The 21,710-nt window shown below is 37.0% G+C and overlaps 1 protein-coding gene and 1 pseudogene across 1 annotated transcript in view; both read right to left on the bottom strand.

Moving 5' to 3' along the window:
- Nucleotides 1-2,324: 2,324 nt before the first annotated feature.
- Nucleotides 2,325-21,710, bottom strand: part of SLC39A8 (solute carrier family 39 (zinc transporter), member 8) — a 105,064-nt gene continuing 85,678 nt past the window's right edge. The window contains exons 6-8 of the mRNA XM_006872719.1: nt 8,917-9,124; nt 8,484-8,668; nt 2,325-2,518 (exon numbers count right to left, since the gene is read on the bottom strand). Of these exons, the coding sequence (XP_006872781.1) occupies nt 2,369-2,518; nt 8,484-8,668; nt 8,917-9,124 (543 nt within the window). The 3' untranslated portion in view covers nt 2,325-2,368. The remainder of the gene's footprint in view (nt 2,519-8,483; nt 8,669-8,916; nt 9,125-21,710) is intronic.
- LOC102841538 lies at nt 5,720-8,320 on the bottom strand (annotated as a pseudogene).

Genomic DNA, 21,710 nt, shown 5'->3' with positions numbered 1-21,710 from the left:
GGGGCCAACTCAACAACAGGTAAAATTAGATAATAGTCTATAAAAACTACACCTGACAGATTAAATCCATTCATAGTTTTTCAGTCTCTCCATTTATTAGACATCTACATTCATGTGCTTTCCCATATGCTTTCTAGCAGTTCCCACTAACAGTGCCTACCTAACCCACAGCTGGAAGTCAAGCTACTCAGCAGAACCCAAACTAGGTTAGCTGAATTTCAATCAACAGATTTGTGAACAAGAAAATAACAGCCTGTTGTTGTTAGTCTCAGACTTTTGAGGTAATTCATTAATCACAATATCATGATAACAGTACTCAATAAATGACAGCTAGGCATGGAGTCCTGGTGTGGCACTGTAGGATAAGCACTGGAACACAAAGTCTGTTTGATCTACAACATCGGCAGTTCAAACTCACCAGCCACTCTTTAGAAACCCTATGCAGGGTCGCTGTGAGTCAGAATTGACCGTATGGCACTGAACAACAACATAACAAGAAGCACACACACAATCCACATTCACAGTGACATAAGTAAGAGTTTGTTAAACTATTTTGTTTTAATGTAACACTGTAAATAGCTTATTTCAGATATACAATTTATGCCTTAAAAAGGTAAAGATTACTTCCTAAATTTTAATGTAAACAGATAAAATAAAAATATATTCTCTTTACTAATTTTAATGAGTAGTGATTTGCCTTTGCAGTGCTCATTCATTAAATGTCTATGCAATAAGCAGAGCAACAATTTCCTATTCATCTCTCCCACCCCCATAATTCCTGGTACATGGTATATATTCACGAAGATACACAATAACTGAATAACACCATCTATGATTTTAAAGGTGTTTACTATTTGATCAAACATTAAACTTTAATTGTCAGTCATAACACAAAAATATACATGAACATACATGTTAAATGCTTATCAGATCTGCATTACTGTTATGTGATAACATTTGATGGTTCATGGGACAATGTAATTTCTGAAATCATTTGTGGCTTTTACTGATAATTCTTCTTACAGCTAAATTATCTTTCTCTAACTTTGAAGTGTAAATTCAGGGTAAGAGTCTCAAATTTGACCTAACTTTCTTTATCTGCTACCTGAATAAACACGTGAATCACAAAGGTCATGTCAGTAATCAATCATGGGGATAGTGCAGTATTGAGCAGTATTTTATTCCACTGTTCACGAGGTTGCCATGAGTCCACAATGGACAAAAGTGCTGACTCAATGGTATTTAATAACACTTATAAAAGTTAGAAAAATAACCATGGTATGCTGACTCCCCTGACCCCCACCCCAAGGCACACCAACTATGAAAAATATAGACAGAACACAAAATATATCTTTTCTAAATTTCTCCCAAACACCCTTAAGGAATATATGCTGTCTAGTTAACCCTCCTTGGACAGCAATTCAGCTGTTATTTTGCATTGAGTTTTTAAAAAAATATTTGCTGAATAATAGTGTATATCTTTAAAAGTAGATTGTTTAAAAAGTCATTTGATTTCTTTCTACAAACCAACATATTGTTCACCTTCACAAGTCAGATACATTGTACACTGAAACTGAGTTTCTGCCAGCTTAACATAATGCCACTTGTAATGGTTGCAACCATAACAAAAGTCAAAAAAAAAAGCAAAAACCCACAAACAAAAAAATCACTTCATTTTTTATGAATTTTTTTGAGACCATACTTAGAAATAAAGCATCAGGTAAAGTCTGAACTTAGTAGAACTATAAAACTTTGTTGGTTTCATAATTAACACTTTTGCAAAATAGTTTTCAAAATAATCCTACAAGCCCCTAACTGAATTATATATAAAACAACAAAAGTTATGAACTATTTTTCTTTCTTAAATTCATTAAGGTCTGGAATCATTTGTATCTGTGCTGTATACATTTTGTTTCTCTTCCACAGTTTGATGTACTTATCCTTGAAAGCATTATATCACATTCACTTTGGTTAAAAATGTGCAAATTGGAAATCACTTGGACCTTTGAGTCTATCTAGTGTTTTTCTTTGAGTCTTGGTATCGGAATGATTGTAGAATCCATGTCTTTTGTTCCATTACGGTTTTCTAATATGCATGTAGTGTAACATAGAAAAATGGGTGTTTATTAAAGATCCCATATACCAAGCACTTTACAACTGAAACTAAAAACTTTTTGGAACATCTTTAACTACAAGTAATCATCTATTTCATTGATCTAAAACCAATAGCTAGTTTTCTTGACCTACAATTGAAAACAAATTATCTTTTAACTAGGATCAGCTTTAAAATCCCTTTGGATATATATATAAATTTTTTTTTTTTAATTTATTAAATGCCTTCATTAACAGCACCATCTTCCATTCTTTACTACTCCAATTCAATGTCTCCTGCAAACAAGGTAATGAGCAGAATGGCTATGAATCCAGTTAACATTCCAGCATTCTGAATCATGAAAAAGGTGAAATCTGTTTTTCTTCCGGTTACCTTTTCTCTCAGCATATCATTCATCTCTGGAAACTAAAAGAAAGATATATTGTTAGATAACTGCTGCCATCTTGTGGTAAAACATAAAATAGTAATTTACAAATTTCTGTGGAGGTAAAATGATTATTGTTTCCTACATTTAAACATTTTACCATCCTGATGTAGTGCTGTAGAATAAACACTTGACCAAAAGATATTAATGAAAGTTCAGAGATTCAAATTCACCAGCACTCCTCAGAAACCAGACTTGACGGCACTTAACAACTATAGTGTAATAAGGAAATCATCAATCTACATGAAGAAAAGTACTTAAGTAGTTTTCTTCAACTGTTCCAATCAATTGAATTGGATTTACCTTGTTCTTTATCATTCATTCTCTTTATCTTTTTTTCCCTCCTTCTTAACCTTTTTCCTTCTTTCCTTGCTGTGTTCTATCCACACCAACCTTCCTTTAGAGTCTCAAATGCACCTAGCAATTTCCTGCCTCAAAATTATCACACATGCCCAAACCTACCTGGACTCTTCCCTCTCCAATTTCTCAATGGGATAAATTCTTCAGGTATCAAATTAAATTATACTTTTTTAGAGACTGTTTCTTTAGCCCCTCCACATTTACATTAGCTTCTCCAGCACCACCTGTACACTATTATCATCTGTCATCATGTATATTGCTTTCCCTTTTCTTTCATAGCTTCTTTTTATTATTTGTAATAATTTATATATTTATTTGCATATGTATTTTTAAATTTAAGGTTCCCCAGCTAGATAAGAAGTTGGTTTTTTGAAAGGATTAATAAAATTGGCAACTCAATGGGAAATCTAACAGGAAAAGGAGAAGTAACTTTTCATGCAAAAGGGCAATTGTTGTTAAGTGCCATTGAGTTGGTTCCAACCCACAGCGACCCTGCATAGGGTTTCTGAGCAGCTGGTGAGCTTGAACTACTGACATTGCAGTTCAAACAACTTTGCAGTCTGGCGAATTAGCCCACAGCGCCACACCAGGACTCCAAAAAGGGCAGTAGGGGTGACAAAAAAAAAAGAACCAATGGAAATATAAAGGACAATAACTGAATACTATGAAGAATTGTACTCCAATATATTTGAAAATCTAGAGGAAATTGATACCTTTTCAGAAAACACAACTTACCCAAACTAACACAGAGTGAAGTAGAAAACTTGAATAAATGTAAAACAAAAGAAGGGAATGATAAGGTAATTTTTAAACTCCTAACAACTACAAAAATATCCAGGCCAAGACAGCATTACTGATGAATTCTACCAAACACTCAGAGAAAAGCTGAAACGAATTTTTATTCAAAGTATTCCCCAATGGAGAGCCAGGAGTCTTGGTGTAGTGCTATAGAATAAGCACTAGACCACAAGGTTAGTTTGAACCACAAGGTAGGCACTTCAAATCCACCAGTCATTCCACAGAAATCCTGAGAATACAGTGTCACTGCGAGTCAGAACCAACTTGATGGCACTTACTAACCACTACTACAATTCCAAAACATAGAACACTCCCAAATATATTTTATGAAGCAAACATAACCATCATACCCAAACCAGGCAAAGACATCACTAAAAAATAAAATTATAGACCCTCATAAATATAGATACAAAAGTTCTCAACAAAATCCTAACCAACAAATTCTACAATGTATAAAAAAAAAGCATCATGACCAAGTGGGATTCATCCCAGGGATGCAAGGATTGTTCACTATTAGAAAAATAATCAATCAACATAATTCACTGTTGAAATAAAATAAAGAAAAGAAGCACATGATAATATGGATTGATGCAGAAAAGGCATTTGAAGAAATTAAACATTCATTCCTGATAAAAACACTCAACAAAGTAGGAATTGAAGGGAAGTTCCTCAAAACAATTAAGAGCACATATGCAAATCCAGTAGCCAACATTCCCTTTGTGAACAAGAACCAGACAAAGATGCCCTTTATCACCGCTTTTATTCAATATTGTGTTGAAAGTCTTAACCAGAGCTATAAGACAAGAAACGAAAATTAAAAGCATCCAAATTGGTAAAGACTAAGTAAAGCTCTGTTTACAGATGATAAGTTCCTATACATAGAAAATTCCAAAATTCATGGAAAGATTCAGCAAAGTGGCAGGGTACAAAAATCAGTTGGATTCCTAAACACTAATAAAGACTGTTCTGAAAAGGAAATTATGAAAACAATACCATTTGCATTAGCCACCCAAACGATGAAATACTTAGGAATAAATCTAACCAAAGAACGAAAAGACCTATACAAAGAAAACTACAGAACACTACTACAAGAAACCAAAAGAGACTTGCAAAAATGGCAGAATATACAATGCCCATGGATAGGAAGACTTAATATTATGAAATTGTCAACACTTTCCAAAGCCATCTACAGATATAACAAAATCCCAGCCCAGATTCTAACAACATTCCTTAGAAAAAATGATCACTAACTTTATATGGAAATAATTCTCAGATAATCAAAGAACTGCTTTGTTAAGAAGAACAAAGTTGGAGACCCCTCATTCCCTGACTTCAAAATTGACTACACAGTCAGAGTGGTCAAAATAGGCTGGTACTGGCTGGAGCAACGAAAGATACTTAGATCAATGAAACAGAATTGAAAATCTAAAAATAAATAATCCATAGGCATACATATAGGCAGATGATCTTTGACAAAGGGCCCAAACTCATTAAATGGGGGAAGAATTGAAGTCCCTTCAACAAATGGTGCTGGCAGAACTGTAAATCTGTTTGCATAAGAAGGTAACAAGACCATATAGATAAACACCATATAGATAAACAAACTCAATGTGAATTAAAAACCTAAATGTAAAACCTAGAACTATAACAAGCATCAATGAAAAAATAGGGACAAAATTTAGGGGTTCTAATAATGGAGGCGTCCTGGTGTGGTGCTGTGGGCTGATGCGTCAGCAAAGTCGCTTGAACTGCAAGGTCGGTGGTTCAAGCTCACCAGCTGTTCCTTGGAAACTCTATACAGAGTTGCTATGGGTCGGAATTGACTCGATGGCACTTAACAACAACAACAATACATGGGGTTCTGGTATGGCACTGCAGGTTAATGCACTGGACTGGAAGGTTGGTTTGAACCACAAGTTCAGTCATTCAAGTTCACCAGCCATTCCTTGAAAACCCTATACAGGTTGGCTATGAGTCAGAACTATGTTAGCGCTGACTCGATGGTACTAAACAACAATATACTATCAAACAGCAGAAGACATGATAGATGATTTGGACCCCCTAAAAATTACACAGTTATGTACATAAAAAGATTTCACCAAAAGAATAAAAAGGGAGCGCACAGTTGGGGAAAAAAAAAAAAAAAATCAGTGACATATCAGACAAGGGACTAATATCTAAAATTTATAGAACACTTCAATAAGAAAATAATGTAAGACACAGGAAGATATGTAAGGGTTAAAAGGGATAGAGATATATACACAACCTTGGAACAACAGTATTCTTTAAATTTAAAAGAGGATTCTTTGTACATGGAGAAAGTGGGTTAAATATTGTTGCATGGAGGGATTGCAATCATTGAGATGAAACAAAGTATATGATTTGTTGAATGTAAAATTAATGATCTTATCTGTAAACCTTCATTCAATTCACAGTAAAGAGTTGTTGGTTTGTGTTTTTTTTTAAATTTCTAGTTCCTTTCCCTGCAGACTGAATACAAGAATTGTGCATGTTTTCTCACTTCAGTGTCCTTGGGGCCTTACAGATTCTTAGATTTGGTACAAAAATATCAATAAATAGCAGTTGATTGAATCATTTTTTGGAAATCAGTCTACATTCAATTCCTGATCTCTTTATTTTTGCTTCTTTCTGCTTTTTGTATCCTCACAAAGGGTTTTAAAATAAATTATGTGCTGAGATTGAAGCCAATAAATCTCATTATAGTGAAAGCGATTAAAACCCCAAATACTGCGCTTAAAATCTACCCTGTCTCAGCAGATAACTTCTACTGAAAAGGCTACATGAGAAGATGTATTTCAAAACATATTCCAAAATAATTTTCTAAATATATTGTTGTTAAGTGCTCCTGGAAAAGAGGAAAACAATTCTTCTGCTCCCTTTCTACTCAAGAGATGAATGAAGTCTCCCTCCATAGTCCAGAATGTTATTTCTGGTCTTGGAATGAATATACATAAAAGCTGGCTTTGATGAGGTGATTCAAATCATTTTGAGAGGGCAGCTGAAACCACTATGCAGGCAGACATTGGAATTTGCATCTTCTTAAAATCAACTCCTGAGAATCATCCATGATTGCCTACAAAAACTCTATGGTCCAAACAAATTCTGCTATTCTATCTCGTAAAGGAGTTCTGGTAGCATAGTGATTACGAGTCAGGCTGCCAACCTCAAAGTCAGCAGTTCGAAACTACCAGCCGTTCCACGGGAGAAAGATGAAGCTATCTGCTCCCGTAAAGATTTGTAGCCTCGGAAACCCTATGCAGGCTCACTATGAGTTGAAACCCGCTCCATGGTACTTAACAACAACAGAGGATGCACTGAAAATGTCAGGAGCAAGAGAAGTTGTAGTGGCCCCTGTGAGGTAGAATTTCTATAACTCGAGGCTTGTCAATGATCCGGGCCGTCTGGTTTCCCTTTTGTACAATACCTATGATCCATGCTTGATGGCCTTCTCCGTACCTGGAAGATTTGACTTCAGAACAAAAACGGGCTGCCCATTCTCTTGGCAGACAACCTGGAAGCCCTCCTGAGATTTCAGCTAAATTCCTGAAGGAGCCAAAATCTTCTACTGGCTTTGTTAATGGCAGCCATCTTGGCAATGATTGGCTGAATATGAATAACAAAGGACACCTCATTTCTTTGCTGTTTCTTAAGATTCTGAGAATATCCTAGAATGCCAAATCCTGTGATATCTGTGGCATCATGGGCATTAAATGTGTGCATTAAGCCAACAGCAAGTCTGTTGAGGGTAGCCATATTGAACATAGCGTGTTGATAGGCCATCTCTACTTCTTCTCTGTAGACTACCATCTTTATTTTATTCCATCTTTCAGGATTATCCAGCCATTGGTGGGCATTGACAGCCAACTTGGTTTCCTAAGAGTTTGGTTAACAACAGCACATCTCCAACAAATGCACTGTCCAGCATTATAAACTCATTGGGCTAACAAACCACGGTGGCAACTCCACCAACGATAATCTGAGGATTGACCACTGTTTGCCCACTAGTCACTGCAGTGCCTCCTTCCTCAACAGCATCTCGAAAGCCTTTGATTATGAGTGGTGCTATCTTCTCTTGTTCTTCCTCACTCATATTCTGGATGACTCTAAGACATCAACATGTTGTCATATTCAGTAATGCCTATGGCAAGGGTCACTCAGAACATTGGCACTAGCTGTGCCCCCAACATGTAAGGATCTTCCACCACGGGGTAAAAAAAAAACGCCATGGTCAGCACCAGCGACAGACCTCCATGCCTCAGTGGTATAACACAAGAGCCTATTACAATGCCCAGTAGTGGGAAGGGTGGACTGGGTTCCGTTGCAGACAGCCGCCTCCTCATGACCTTGGGTAGAGCTGGGAACTAGCTGGCAGATTATGAATGACTGTGGGCGCACGTCAGGCCTTGTCAGTCCTACCAGGACTGCAGCCTCAGGTCTTCATGCAGGAGAAACTTGTCAGACCTCAGCTCAGGCTCAGACCAACACCTGGGGTTCTAAGGGTTGGTAGCTTCAGAAGCTGCAACCCAGACTCAAGACCGCAGGGCCTGAGGTACCTTCTGCAACCACCGCTCTCAGCCGGCACCTGTGGCCATGGCTTCCACCATCACGTCTGCACAAGTCACACCACGCTCTATGTCCCTGACTTTTCGTAAACTGATAATGTTTTAAATTACAATTAAGAAGGCCTTGCACACTGTGGAATGCATAATAACACAGATGTTCATTTAAAAAAAAAAGTAAAGCAAAATAAAATCTAAAATTTCTTACCATATCTGCCAGAGAAATATAGAGGAACATGCCTCCAGCTAGGGCAAAGATGATATTTGGAGCAAAATTGTTGCCTACCAAAATGCCAAAAGCTAGCCCAACATAGCAGGAACATGCAGAAAGAAAGTTGAATAGCAAAGCTTGTCGAGGGCTCATCCCAGCATTGAGTAGTATCACAAAGTCCCCTAGAAGAAAAAACAGTATCAAGTGAATATAATTTTTTTTCTATATTTTTAATGAGATAAAAGGTCACCATCAATGCCCCACATGTGATCCTTCATTGTGATACATTTTCAGGATTTTAAGAGCTTTTCACTTATATAACAGAGATGTTCATGGAAAAATAGAATTAAAAGTAGTAGAATTTTTCCATGAAGCTTTTGAAACACACTCATGTTCTATTCCACTAAAATCAAGAAGCAGAGACCTTTACCTAGCTCATGAGGAAACTCCTCACACAGGATTGCTATGGAAGTACTGAGTCCTTGAAGGAGCGACAAGGTGAAGGAAGCTCCAATTGCCAGACCATCAATGAAATTGTGGAGGGCATCACTGAGGGTTATCATCCAAGCAATTGTCCCTACTTCTGACAATTTAGGCCCTTTCAAGCAGATGCATGAATTTGACTCTTGTTTTTCATCCTGTAAAATAGAAGATAATCAATGAACACAATTTACAATTTCTTGAAAGTCTAAGAGATTCAGAGAATTAGGAGAATGGGTTATATTTTAAGACAAATGGTTCCAGCATTAAAGCCTTTCATTGGGAATTTGTTACTGTTAAGTGCTGTTGAGTTGGTTCCAACTCAGAGCAACCCAGATAGGGTTTCAGAGGAGCAGCTAGAAGCTTTGAATCATTGACCTAGCAGTTAACAGTCCAGTGCTTATCTTACAGCATCACATTGTTGTTGTTGTTAAGTGTTATCGAGTGGTTCCAACTCATAGCAGCCCTGCATAGGGTTTCCTAGGAGCGGCAGGTAATTTGGAACCACTGACCTTGCAGTTCAAACTGACCTTGAGGTCAAGTGCTTATCCCAAGGTGCTATATAGTACCACATAGCAGCCCCTAATAATATATAACAGAAAACAAAACTACCGTAAAGAGAGAAGAAATGAATCAATTGAGACCCCTTGTGGCACTGTAGGCTAAGCACTGGACTCCAAGGTCTTAGCCTATAACTTAGCCTACACCTCAGTCTTGCAAATCGATTCAAACCCACCAGCCACTCCTCAGAAACTCTATACAGTGTCACTGTGAGTTGGAACAAATTGGACAGTACTTGAGAACAAAATAAACCACTTGAAGACATTTTACTTTACTTTCCCCTTAAAATTTTCTTGTATGGACAAATTCTTAGCTCTGTCCTCCTATAATGTACTAAACATTAGCCTAACACTTTGATTTATTCAAAGAAAATTAAAAAGGGTTTTCCATATTGCAATTGAAATGTGTTGTTGTTGCTGTTCTTGTTAAGTGCTGTTGACTTGGTTCCAACTCATAGCAACATTGTGTAGTGTTTCTTAGGAACAGCTGGTGGGTTTGAACCATTGACTGTATGGTTCCAAGTCCAGTGATTATCCTGCAGCACCACACAAGGAATTAACGGAAGTGTGTAATCTACATTTAATGCAAGACAACATCAAGGAAATGTTATTTTAATATCTTCTAGGCCATTTTATGGGCCCTAGTATGGTGTTGTAGGATAAGCACTGGTCTAGTAACTGTAAGGTCAACAGTTCAAACCTACCAACCACCTTATATCCTATATATGAGTCAGAACTGACTCCACAGCACATAGTAACAACATAACAACATGCCATGTGTGATTGTTAGCAAATTATCTGTGCCTCTGTTTCTTCAACTGTGAAATGAAGAAAATAAATGATTCCTTTATTTATGAATGATTTACTAAATTCCAACTATGTTTCATATATTTTTCTGTGTATTTAGGCTACAACAATGGTATCTCAACCAGATCTAAATTTCAATGATTCTTTTAAGAAAGTTCATAAAGGATGATTGCAACAGGCTTGTCTTTACACTAACATTTCTTTCCATTAAAAATAATAACTCTAGGAAAATTCTACAAGTGATTCTTTATAAGTATTTAGAGTTTAATAAATTATACAAATTGTACACAAATCATAAATCGCTAACAAATGCACAATCAAGAAACCATAGAAAAATGTGAAATAATTTTAAGTAATGTGTTGTTTTGTTGTTGTGTGCCATCGAGTCAGTTCCAATTCATAGCGACCTTTCATAGGGTTTCCTAAAGCAGCTGGTGGGTTTAAACTTCCAGTCTTCTGATTACCCCAGTACTTACCCCCAGCAGCACAGCAGGGCTGTTCAGTAGAGTAGCAGTTTGCAATTAATTAACCAGACAACATTTTATTCCAAATTTTCCTCCCCTCAGTTCTACATAAGCAGTCAATACATTAATTGAACATCTGCAATTTGTTAAACACTGTTCTAGATATTATGGCTAATACAAAGGTGTAGAGATAAGAGCTCTGTCTAGGTATAACAAGACAGAGTATATGACTGATTTTAAAAAAAGAAAAGTAAAACATAAGAATAACCAAATGAGATATGCTTCCTGCAGAGCCCCTAAATGGCAAACATTTAGCCCAAAACATAGCTTTTATTAGCTCAAAGAATTTTGAGGACAAGTCTTTCAGAATTAAGTTTAGATCTTACAATACATTATTTCCACTGTTTCATCAGTGACAAATCTTCATCTTTGGAGGTTGCTATTTATTTGTAGTCATCAATTACTTATATTAATATGGAACCAAAACTGGTCAATAAATACAGTGAAAAGACTAAGCAGATGGGTTGTTGTTCTTGTTAAGTGATTCTGACCCATAGCGACCTTAAGTGCCTTTGAGTCTATTCTGACTCATAGAGACCCTGTATGAGGTTTCTAGGAGGCAGCTGGTGAGCTTGAACCACAGACCTTGCATTTCAAATGACTTTGCAGTCTGATGTATTAGCCCACAGCACCATACCAGAACTCCAAGCAGGTAGGTTGTTATTGTTGTTCTTAGGTGCCATCAAGTCGGTACCCACTCATAGTGACCTTATTCACACCAGAATGAAACACGGCCCAGTCCTGGGCCAACCTCACTATTGTTGCCACACCTGAGCCCATTGATGCTGCCACTTTGCCAATCCATCTCACTGGGGGTCTTCCTCTTTTTCTCTAACAATCCACCTTACCAAACATGATATCCTTTACCAGTGACTGGTCCTTCCTGACAGTATGTCCAAAGTATGAGAGATGAAGTTTGGCAATCCTGGCCTCCAAGGAACACTCTAGCTGCACTTCTTCCAACACAAATTTCTTAGTTCTTTTGGCATCCCATGGCACTTTCAATATTCTCCTCCAACGCCCTAACTCAAAATCATCAGTTCTTCTACAGTCTTCCTTATTCACTGTCCAGCTTTTGCATGCATATGAGGTTATTGAAAATACCATGGCTTGGGTCAGGCACACCTTAGTCCTCAAGCTGACATCTTTGATCTTCAACACTTCAAAAAGGTCTTGTGCATCAGATTTTCCTAATGCAATATGTTGTTTATTTTCTTGACTGCTGCTTCCATGACTGTTGATAGTTGATCCAAGAAGAATGAAGTCCTTCACAACTTCAATCTTTTCTCCATTGATAAGAATGTTGTTTATTGATCCGGTGGTGAGGATTTTTTGTTTTCTTTACATTGAGATGCAATCTATACCGAAGACTGTGCTGTTTGATCTTCATTGTTGTTGTTATGTGCCGTGGAGTCGGAACCGACTCATAGCGACCCTGTACAGGGTTTCCGAGGGTGTAAATCTTTACGGGAGTAGAAAGCCTCATCTTTCTCCCGCGGAGCAGCTGGTAGTTTCGAACTGCTGACCTTGCGGTTCACAGCCCGAGTCGTAACCACTACGCTAGTATTTTAAGTCCTCTTCACTTTCAGCAAGCAAGGTTGTATCATTTGCATATCATGGGTTTTTAACAAGTCTTCCTCCAACCCTGATGCCATGTTTTTCTTCATAGAACCCAGCTTCTTGGATTATTTGCTCAGCATACAGGTTGGATAAATATGGTGAAAGAATATAACTGTGTCGCACACCTTTCTTAATTTGAAACCATTCAATGTTCCATGTTCTGTTCAAACAACTGTCCATGTACAGATTCCTCATGAGCACAAATAAGTATTCTGGAATACTCACAATACTACCACTTTCTTAGGATTGTTGTGAGAATTAGAAGAATTAGAAAAAGAAGAAACAGGGAAGGAGAAAATAGCAAAAGCATATAATTATTGCTTATGTGACAGGCATTATTCTAATCAAAACAATGATAAGTGCAGAAAGGTATTATTAGTTTTACTACTTTATATTACATATGGAGTCTACTTACAAACACCCTTAAATCTGCAAAAGAAATAAAATTAATATATCATGTATGACTTTCTCACCCTCAAGTACAGTTATCATTGACTCTATTTATAATGTCTCATATCTTGTTGTTGTTAGGTGTCTTTGAGTTGGTACCAACCCATAATGACCCTGTGCACAACAGAACCAAATACTGCCTGGCCCTGCACCATCCAATAGTCAATATTCTGGTGCTATCTGATAGTGTTCCACTGCTGTTCATAAGGTTTTTCAGTGACTAAATATTTGGAAGTAGTCTGTCTTGCCTTCTTCCTACCATGTCTTTGTCTGGAAGCTAATCTGAAACCCATCCACCAAGGTTGGTCCTGCTGGTATTTAAAATACCATGGGCATAGTTTCTGAATCACAGCAACATGCAAGCCACCATAGTATGACAAACTGATAGATGTGTAGTGGAATGTGTCGTATTAGTTATGTGAATTTAGTCTCCATATAATCCCAATGATCATTAGATTAAAAAGTATACATTTTTAATAGTTTGGAACCAACCAAAGTAGACAAAGAGTTGTTTTATATTTCTCTTGTAACCGAATCACTGAGCAGAAAGAACACTAGAAACAAGTCTTTCTCATTCAGTTACTGAGAATTCTTCTCCACCCCAGCCCCTTTTGTTGTTTGCTTGCTTAATTGTTTGACTAGTACACTAAATGGAAGGCTATTTCTACTTTCAGCCATGATGAAGTAGATCAAGTAAATGAAAAGAGATTCAGGAGAACTGAGTTCTAGCCTGGCTCCAACAATAATTACTGTATAATCCTTAGTGAGGTTATTAAAACTCTCATGTTAATTGCTAATGGAAATGACAGTAAAAGCAAAGTGTAAATTATCAGAACTGTAAAAGAAACACTATCATGAACCAAAGTTGTAAGAAGAGAGGGGAGACTAAGAAGACTGACAACACAAATTTTCAGGGAAACAAGGAGAAAATAAACAAAGCAAACAAGAAAGAGGAAGAAGGAGCAGTGAACACTAAAAAGAAGACAGAATTGTTTCCAACCTGTCTGGATGGGGTTCATAAAAGATGTGGGGGAAAGGACACCTGTGGTTCAATAGGGAATGACTGCTATGAGGTCTGACAGTGAGTGTTGGAAAGATAAATGTAAATGTTTGGTAACAAAAGGAGGGGAGTGGCTGATTTTGCAGTCTAGGAGCTGAGATTCCTGTAACCATCAAGGGAGAAAAGCTACACACGAATGCGAGACCATGTCTGGGGAGGCAGGGACACTAAGGATGGAGGCAGAGATGATGACTTAAAACAGAAGGAGTGGCTGGGGACTCTGGACTCAGGGAAGGAGAGGGGCTGTGTGCTGGCAGATGGGGGGCAGGCATGTGGGGTGTACCCTTTGGTTGTTTGATGATGCATGCAAGGGATGGGATCATTGCAACGAAACAATATACAATAGGATAGATGTAAAGATAATGTTCACCTATGTAAACTAACACATAATTCACAATAAAAACTTAAAAAAAGAAAAAAGAAGACAGAGACAAGGAAAGGAGGAGATAGATAAGTTGGGCTATCCTTCAGTAGACTATGGATTCTGTCAGTAATAGTTTCCCCCTGTATAAATAGAATTTTTATGTTAAATGCTGTTCAGTCATTCTGACTCATAGCAACCCTGTATAGGGTTTCCAAGGAGAGGCTAGTGGGTTTGAGCAAGCAACCTTGTGGTTAGTAGGACAGGGCTAAATCCTACAGCACCACACCAGGACTCCATAGCATTGAATATATGATGAACATCCATATTTTCTGCACATGTGAAGATGTCCAAAACAGTGTTGATGTTTACTTGACACCTTGTTTTGATGAAAATAATACTAATTTATTGTAATTACATGATGGTATACGTGCAAATCTGTCTGGAAAGATTTGTATATACAAAAATGCTAATAATGTTTCAAATGTTAATCATGTCTCTCTCTGGGAGATAGTACTGTGATAGTCTTTTAAAAAAATATTTTCTGATTTTTTTTGTTTGGTTTATGTTTATTTTCCCCACACACTTATTGTATATCATTTATATAAATAATAATAAAAAAAAGAATAAAGTCAGAAGGTAAGAAGGAGAAGAAAAACACAACAGGGAAAAGTAATACTGTGAAGAATTGATAGTTATCATATTGAACAAAGTGAAGCTAGTGAAACAAGTTGCCTGCAGGCTTTTGTTTGCAATGAGTTAGTTATATACTGTTCTCTCTAAGAGGGTGCTTTGTCTCACTGAAATGAATATTTTTTGGTTTGTTTAATGGCTCTGGATAGCAATAAGAACACAATCAGACCCCACTCTACACAAGGAGAAGCAAGGTAAGCTGTGATTAATGGGAAAAAAAAATGTTTATGGTTTATTATCTTTATGTTTTATTGATATGAAGGCAAAAGTAAATAGCAATGGCAGAGAAAAGTTAAATTCCACACATCATGTTCCAAACTGAGAGAAATGTGCAGGAGGAAGAAAAAGCTTAGATTAAAAAGAAAACCAAGACCCCACCCCCAAAAAATGATGGCAACCTACCAAAAAAGACAGTGAAGACGGAAAAATGAATTACAAATGTCAGTAACTAATAGAAAAATTAAATGAAAAGAAACATACAAAATGTATGCCCACAAGTGAGAAATTAATATAATTTAAATGACAATGATAAAAAGTTGTATAAAGACTGCAAGTATGATTTGAGGAATATGATTTAAGGAACACAGAGTAGTCCAATGATGAGAGGCCACAGGCTTTGGCATGAGGTAAATCTGAGTTTAAATAATGACTCTGCAACTTAAGAGCTCTGTGCCATTAGAAAAGTTACTTGACATCTGAGCTTCAAGTTCTCCATATATAGAATGGAGAACACTACCACCTTCATAAAGGAGCTCTGGTAGCGTAGTGGTTACGAATCGGGCTGAGAACCTTAAGGTCAGCGGTTCGAAACTACCAGCCGCTCCATAGGAGAAAGATGAGGCTTTCTACTCCCGTAAAGATTTACACCCTCGGAAACCCTGTACAGGGTCGCTATGGGTCGGAACTGACTCGATGGCACTTAACAACAACAACCACCTTCATAGGAATGTTGTGATATGAAAATAAATAAGATAACACATACAAATCACTAAATGAATTAATGACTTACCAGATATCACATAGAAAAATTGTATCTAAAACAATGCTAATTAACACAGCATTATTGAAAAGAGGAAAAACAAAAATTGCCTGCAGTAAAAATTTGCAAAGCAATCATCACAGATCTTCAAATCATCAGTTGCTCACTTATAAGTACAAGTTGAAGCTAAAGAAAATTAAAACAAGTCCACACAAACCAAAATAGGACCTTGAGTATTTCCCACTTGAATTTAGAAACCATCTCAAAAACAGATTTGACACAATGAACACTGATGACCTTATGCCAAACAAGATGGGGGATAACACCAAAGACATCATACAAGAAGAAAACAAAAAGTCATTAAAGAGAGAAGAAAGAGGAAAACAGAAAATTGAATGAAGAAAGAGACTCTAAAACTTGATCTAGAACATAGAGAAGTTAAACCAAATGGAAGAAATGATGTAAAAGAGATGCACAGATTCCAAAAGGTGGTTAAATAAGACAAAGTAAAGTGCTATATTGAAAGAATTGGAGTTAGACAATCAAAAGGGAAGACCTGGAGTTAGAAAATCAAAACAGAAAGATTTCTGAAGCTGAAAGAACTGATGAGAAAATTCAAACCTTGACTTGCAATATTGCCATATTCTATGGGCAAACTGTTATTTTAAATTGCTCTTATGCATGTGAAAGTTGGGCAGTGAATAATGAAGACTGGAAAAGAATTGATTCATTTGAATTATGGTGTTGGTGAAAAATATTGAAAGTATCATGGACTGCCAGAAGAACAAACAAATCTGTCTTGGAAGAAATATAGCCAAAGTGCTCCTTAGAAGAGAGGGTGACAAGACTTCCTCTCTGGATAGTATCATGAGGGATAAATACCTGGAGAAAGACATCATGCTTGGAAAAGTGAAAGTTCAGTGAAAAAGAGGAAGACCCCAATGAGATGAACTGACACAGAGGTAATAGCAATGGGCTCAAATGTAACAACTGTGAAGACAGCACAGCATCGGGCAGTGTTTTGTTCTGTTGTGTGTACGGTTGCTATGAGTCAGAACTGACCCAGCGGTACCTAACAACAATTGACAAAATATTGAATGATACAGGAAGCATCAAAAGAAGATGGAAGGACTACAAAAAGTCACCATACCAAAAAAAAAAAAAAAAAAAGGTGTGTGTCTAATCATTTAAAGAGACAGAATACGATCAAGAATCAATGGTATTGAAGGAAGAAGCCCAAGCTGTGCTGTGCAAAGCAAGGCTCTTGAAATTGACTGAATACCAGTTGAGATATTTCAGCACTTGTCAATGCAATGAAATTTGGAAAACAGCTATCTGGCCAACTACGGAGATCTATATTTGTACCCATTCCAAAGAAATGTGATCCAACAGAATGTATCAGTTATTGAACAAGAGAATACTGCATGGTTTAAAAGCCACAAAAATGTTTGTCAGGTTTATTTCCTTCCAATATATCTATTCAATCTGCATGCTGAGAAAATAATCCAAGAAGTTGGATTATATGAAGAGGAATATGGTATCAGGATTAAAGAAAGGCTCATAACAGCCTGCGATATAAAGATGACACAACCTTGACTGCTGAAAATGAAGAGGACTTGAAGCACTTTTAGATGAACATCAAAGACTATACTCTTCGGTATGGATTGCACCTTAACATATAGAAAACAAAATCTTCACAACTGGACATCATGATAAACAGAGAAAATATTAAACCCGTCAATGATTTCATTCTACTTGGATCCACAATTGTTATGGAAGCAGCATTCAAGAAATCAGATAACATAATACACTTCTGCTAATTACCTCTTTAAAGTGTTAAAGAGCAAAGATATCACTTTGAAGACTAAGGTGTGCCTGACTGAAATCATGGCATTTTCAATCATCTCATATGCATGCAAGAGCTGGACAATGTATAAGGAAGACCAAAGAAGAATTGATGCCATTGAATTATGGTGTTGGCAAAGAAGACTGAGTATACTGTTGACAACTAGAACAAACGTATCAGTCTTGGAATAAGTACAGCCAGAATGTTCCTTAGAAGCAAGCATGGCAAGACTTTGTCTCATGCACTTTAGTCATGTTCTCAGAAGAGACCAAGCCATGTAAATGATATCATGCGTAACACAGTAGTGGAGCAGTGAAAAAAAGGATGACCTTCAATGACATGATTGATACAGTGACTGCAGTAATAGGCTCAAACATTGCCACAGATGTAAGAATGGGGCCGGACTGGACTGTTTCATTTTGCTATACATGTGGTTGCTATGAGTTGGAAATGACTGGATAGCACTTAACAACAATTACATTGGCCGTAATTATTGAATAAAATGGGATGTAAAATAAATCAACAAAGAAACAATTTTTGAAAGTGATGGGGGAGCAGAAACTTTTAAAGAAAATTTAGGAAACATTTTAGCAAGGATGGGCAAAGGTGGAGAAATTCCAACATCTGTAGAAGCTCAAAGTGGTATAAAAGAGGAGCTTAATTAGCTAGAAATTAAACCCACTGAGAAAAGTATAATACTGAGTTAATAGGTTTGTATCAATAAAAAGGTTGACAGGAATGAGAAAAAAAAAAAGAACTTTAAAAATGTAAAACAACATCTTGTGTAACACAGCACATTATAGTTTACAAAGAACTTTCATCTATAACGTCTTCACTTTCTTTTGACCTTTACGTCAAACTCATGAATGAAACTGGACAGAGGCCAGTATCTTAATTTTCGAGATGAGGAAAAAGACAATCCAAAAGTACAAGTGACTGCTCAAAGCCACATACAAGGTGTTGGGGGTTAGGCTACTTAGTGGCTTTTTGAGGCAAGGCAGGAACTATGCTAAGAATCAGTCCAGGTGTGGCACGGCAAGATAAGCCCTGGGCTGCTAGGCACAAGGTCAGAAGTTCAAAATCACCATCTGCTCCTTGGAAACCCTATACACGGTCGTTATGAGTCAGAAATGACTTAACAGCACTTAATAAAAACAACAAAAACATGATAATTTCCTGATTGATTCACAATAGATACTAACTCCAGAATACCTGATGGGTTTAAACCACTGATCTTTAGGCCAATCCAGTGCTTCACTCACTGCACAACCAAGTATCCTTGAAGGAAGAGCAGCTATAATTTGTGTTCCTTAATTGCATTTTTTCTCCCTCCCATACCACCAGTATTTTATTTGAAAAACATTGATGGTGGCCAACATTTTAGCTTCAGTTTGAAATATTATTTAAATGACATCATCCCATCATAACTTAATGTATTCCCTATGTTGAAGGGGTGCGCTCCTCACCCAAATTAAGGACAAGGGGAGATGTTGATGGGAAAAAGTACAATAAATCAGAAATCTTTCAATTTTCCCTCCAGATTTATTTTCTGTTCCCAACTCTCTGCGCTTAGGACCCGCATGAACTCTGTCAATATATCCCCATAGCCCAGGCTTTTAGTTGGTTCCAGTCAAAGATCTCTTAATGGAAAATTGGAAGAAGGGAGAAAAGAGAGGACAGGGCATTTATTCCCTTGGCTCCTTCTTTGAAGGGAGATTTAGGCTGAATTATGGTCTTCGCAGTAAATACTGAAAGTATCATGGCTTGCTAGAAAACCAAACAAATCTGTATTGGAAGAAGTACAGCCAGAATGTTCCTTAGAAGCAACGAAGACAAGACTTTATCAGAAGGGACCAGCATCTGAAAAAAAGCAGCATCATGCTTGATAGAGTAGAGGGTCAGCAAAAAAAGAGGAGGATCCTCGACGAGATGGATTGACACAGTGGTTGCACCAGCAAGTTCAAACAAACCAGTGATTATGAGGATGAAACAAGACCAGGCAATGCTTCATTCTGTTATACATAGGGTCATTATGAGTCAGAACTGACTCAAGAGCACACAAAAACAACAACAATGAAAAAAAGTAACATAAAGAACTAAATAGATATGGAAGTATTATGAAGAGCTAAAGTCACTCTCCAAATATAAGATTTTAATATGCTTTGTTTTTTGGCTAGATTTTCTAGTTATTCAAATTCTAATACTTTATACATGGCAATTCTTTGATCCTTCACTTAGCCATGAAAAGCTAGTTTCAGCTCACAATAACAAAACAGAAACTTCATCTGAGAGAGGCAAAATTAATTTTATTTTGAATGCACATAACCAGATGTAATTCAAATATATATATAGCTTCCAGTCATTTGGTTTTAGAAAAGTCCCAATACCTATTCCCAAAACTTTCTCTGCTAATGAAAATACCCATTAACAGGAAGATAACAACATCCAGAAATCTTGAAAATTGTTTCCTTTCTCCCTATTCATTCTGTGGGATGTGAATAAAGTTGTTTGGGTCTTTAGCAGCTGAAATAGTTGCCTTTCATTTTTAGTTTGGGTCCTGGTAATTTTACTGCCTTGAAAAAAACATTGTTATTTAGAGGAAACCTTGGAGGTTTTCAAGAAATCAGCTACTATTTTGCCAATGGAATTTAAAGTATATAGTAATTAAATATTTACACTTATCCTAATGGACTGCCTACTTACACCACTCTAAAAGGTTGCCTACTGTTGGTATGCAAAAACATTATTGAGCTAGTAATTCAGGAAACAGTATATCACTTTTTTTTTTTTTTTTTTTTTTTTTAAATGGCTTATATAATGTGCTCTTGAGCCCACACAACTCTTGTGGTTACTTAGGAAGCTTAAAGAAAGTCAGAGGCACCAGGAATTTGGTTAAATTTTCATGTAAATTACTGAAATTGGAACCAAGAATCCTAAAAAGCAGTATTCCCCAAAGACAGAAATATCTACACTCCTTGGCCTCAAGGCTTTCAGAATAACTGAGATGAAGAAACAAACAAGGTAAGATAAAGTGAAGGTAAGGGGGGAGTCCTAGTATAGCACTCTAGATTAATGTGCTGGAATGAAAAGCCAGTTTGAACCTTAAAGTACGTGATTCAAGCTCACCAGCCACTCCTCGGAAACAGTATACAGGGTTTCTATGAGTTGGCACTGACTCGACGGCACTTAACAAGAACACAAAGAGAGAAAATGGCCCCAAGCGACAGCCACCTATTTTGTATGTACTATTTGACCTAAATTATGTCAACAATGGTAGTGATTTAAGATAAGCACTGTATTGCTAACTATAAGTTCAGCAGTTCAAATCCGCCAGCTAGCTGCTCTGCAGGAGACAGACAACAAAATGATGTTGCCTGGTCTGGTAAAGATTTACTTGGAAACCATATTCAGGGTCACTATGAGTTAGAATCAACTCAATGGCAGTGGACCTGGTTTTTGGGTTTATGTCAAGAATGGAATAATACTAAAGAGAACATTCAAATGGCCAACAAACACATGAAAAGAAAACACAATTTCATTATCTACTATAGTAATAGCTTAGTGGTTACGAATCGGGCTGCGAGCCGCAAGGTCAGCAGTTCGAAACTACCAACGGTTCCACAGGAGACAGATGAGGCGGTCTGCTCCTGTAAAGATTTACAACCTCAGAAACCCTGTACAGGGTCACTATGAGTCGGAACCAACTCCAAGGCACATAACAAAAACAACAACTATAGTAATAGAAATCAAAATCACAATGCGATGTCATTATACTCCCACTAGGATAAGTAAGAATCCTGGTGTGGTGCTGCAGCTGCAGGATAATGCGCTGGGCTGCAAGATT

This window comes from Chrysochloris asiatica, unplaced genomic scaffold (assembly GCF_000296735.1).
Source record: "Chrysochloris asiatica unplaced genomic scaffold, ChrAsi1.0 scaffold00211, whole genome shotgun sequence".
Taxonomy (NCBI): Eukaryota; Metazoa; Chordata; class Mammalia; order Afrosoricida; family Chrysochloridae; genus Chrysochloris; species Chrysochloris asiatica.
This window is presented reverse-complemented; position numbering and strand designations above follow the sequence as displayed.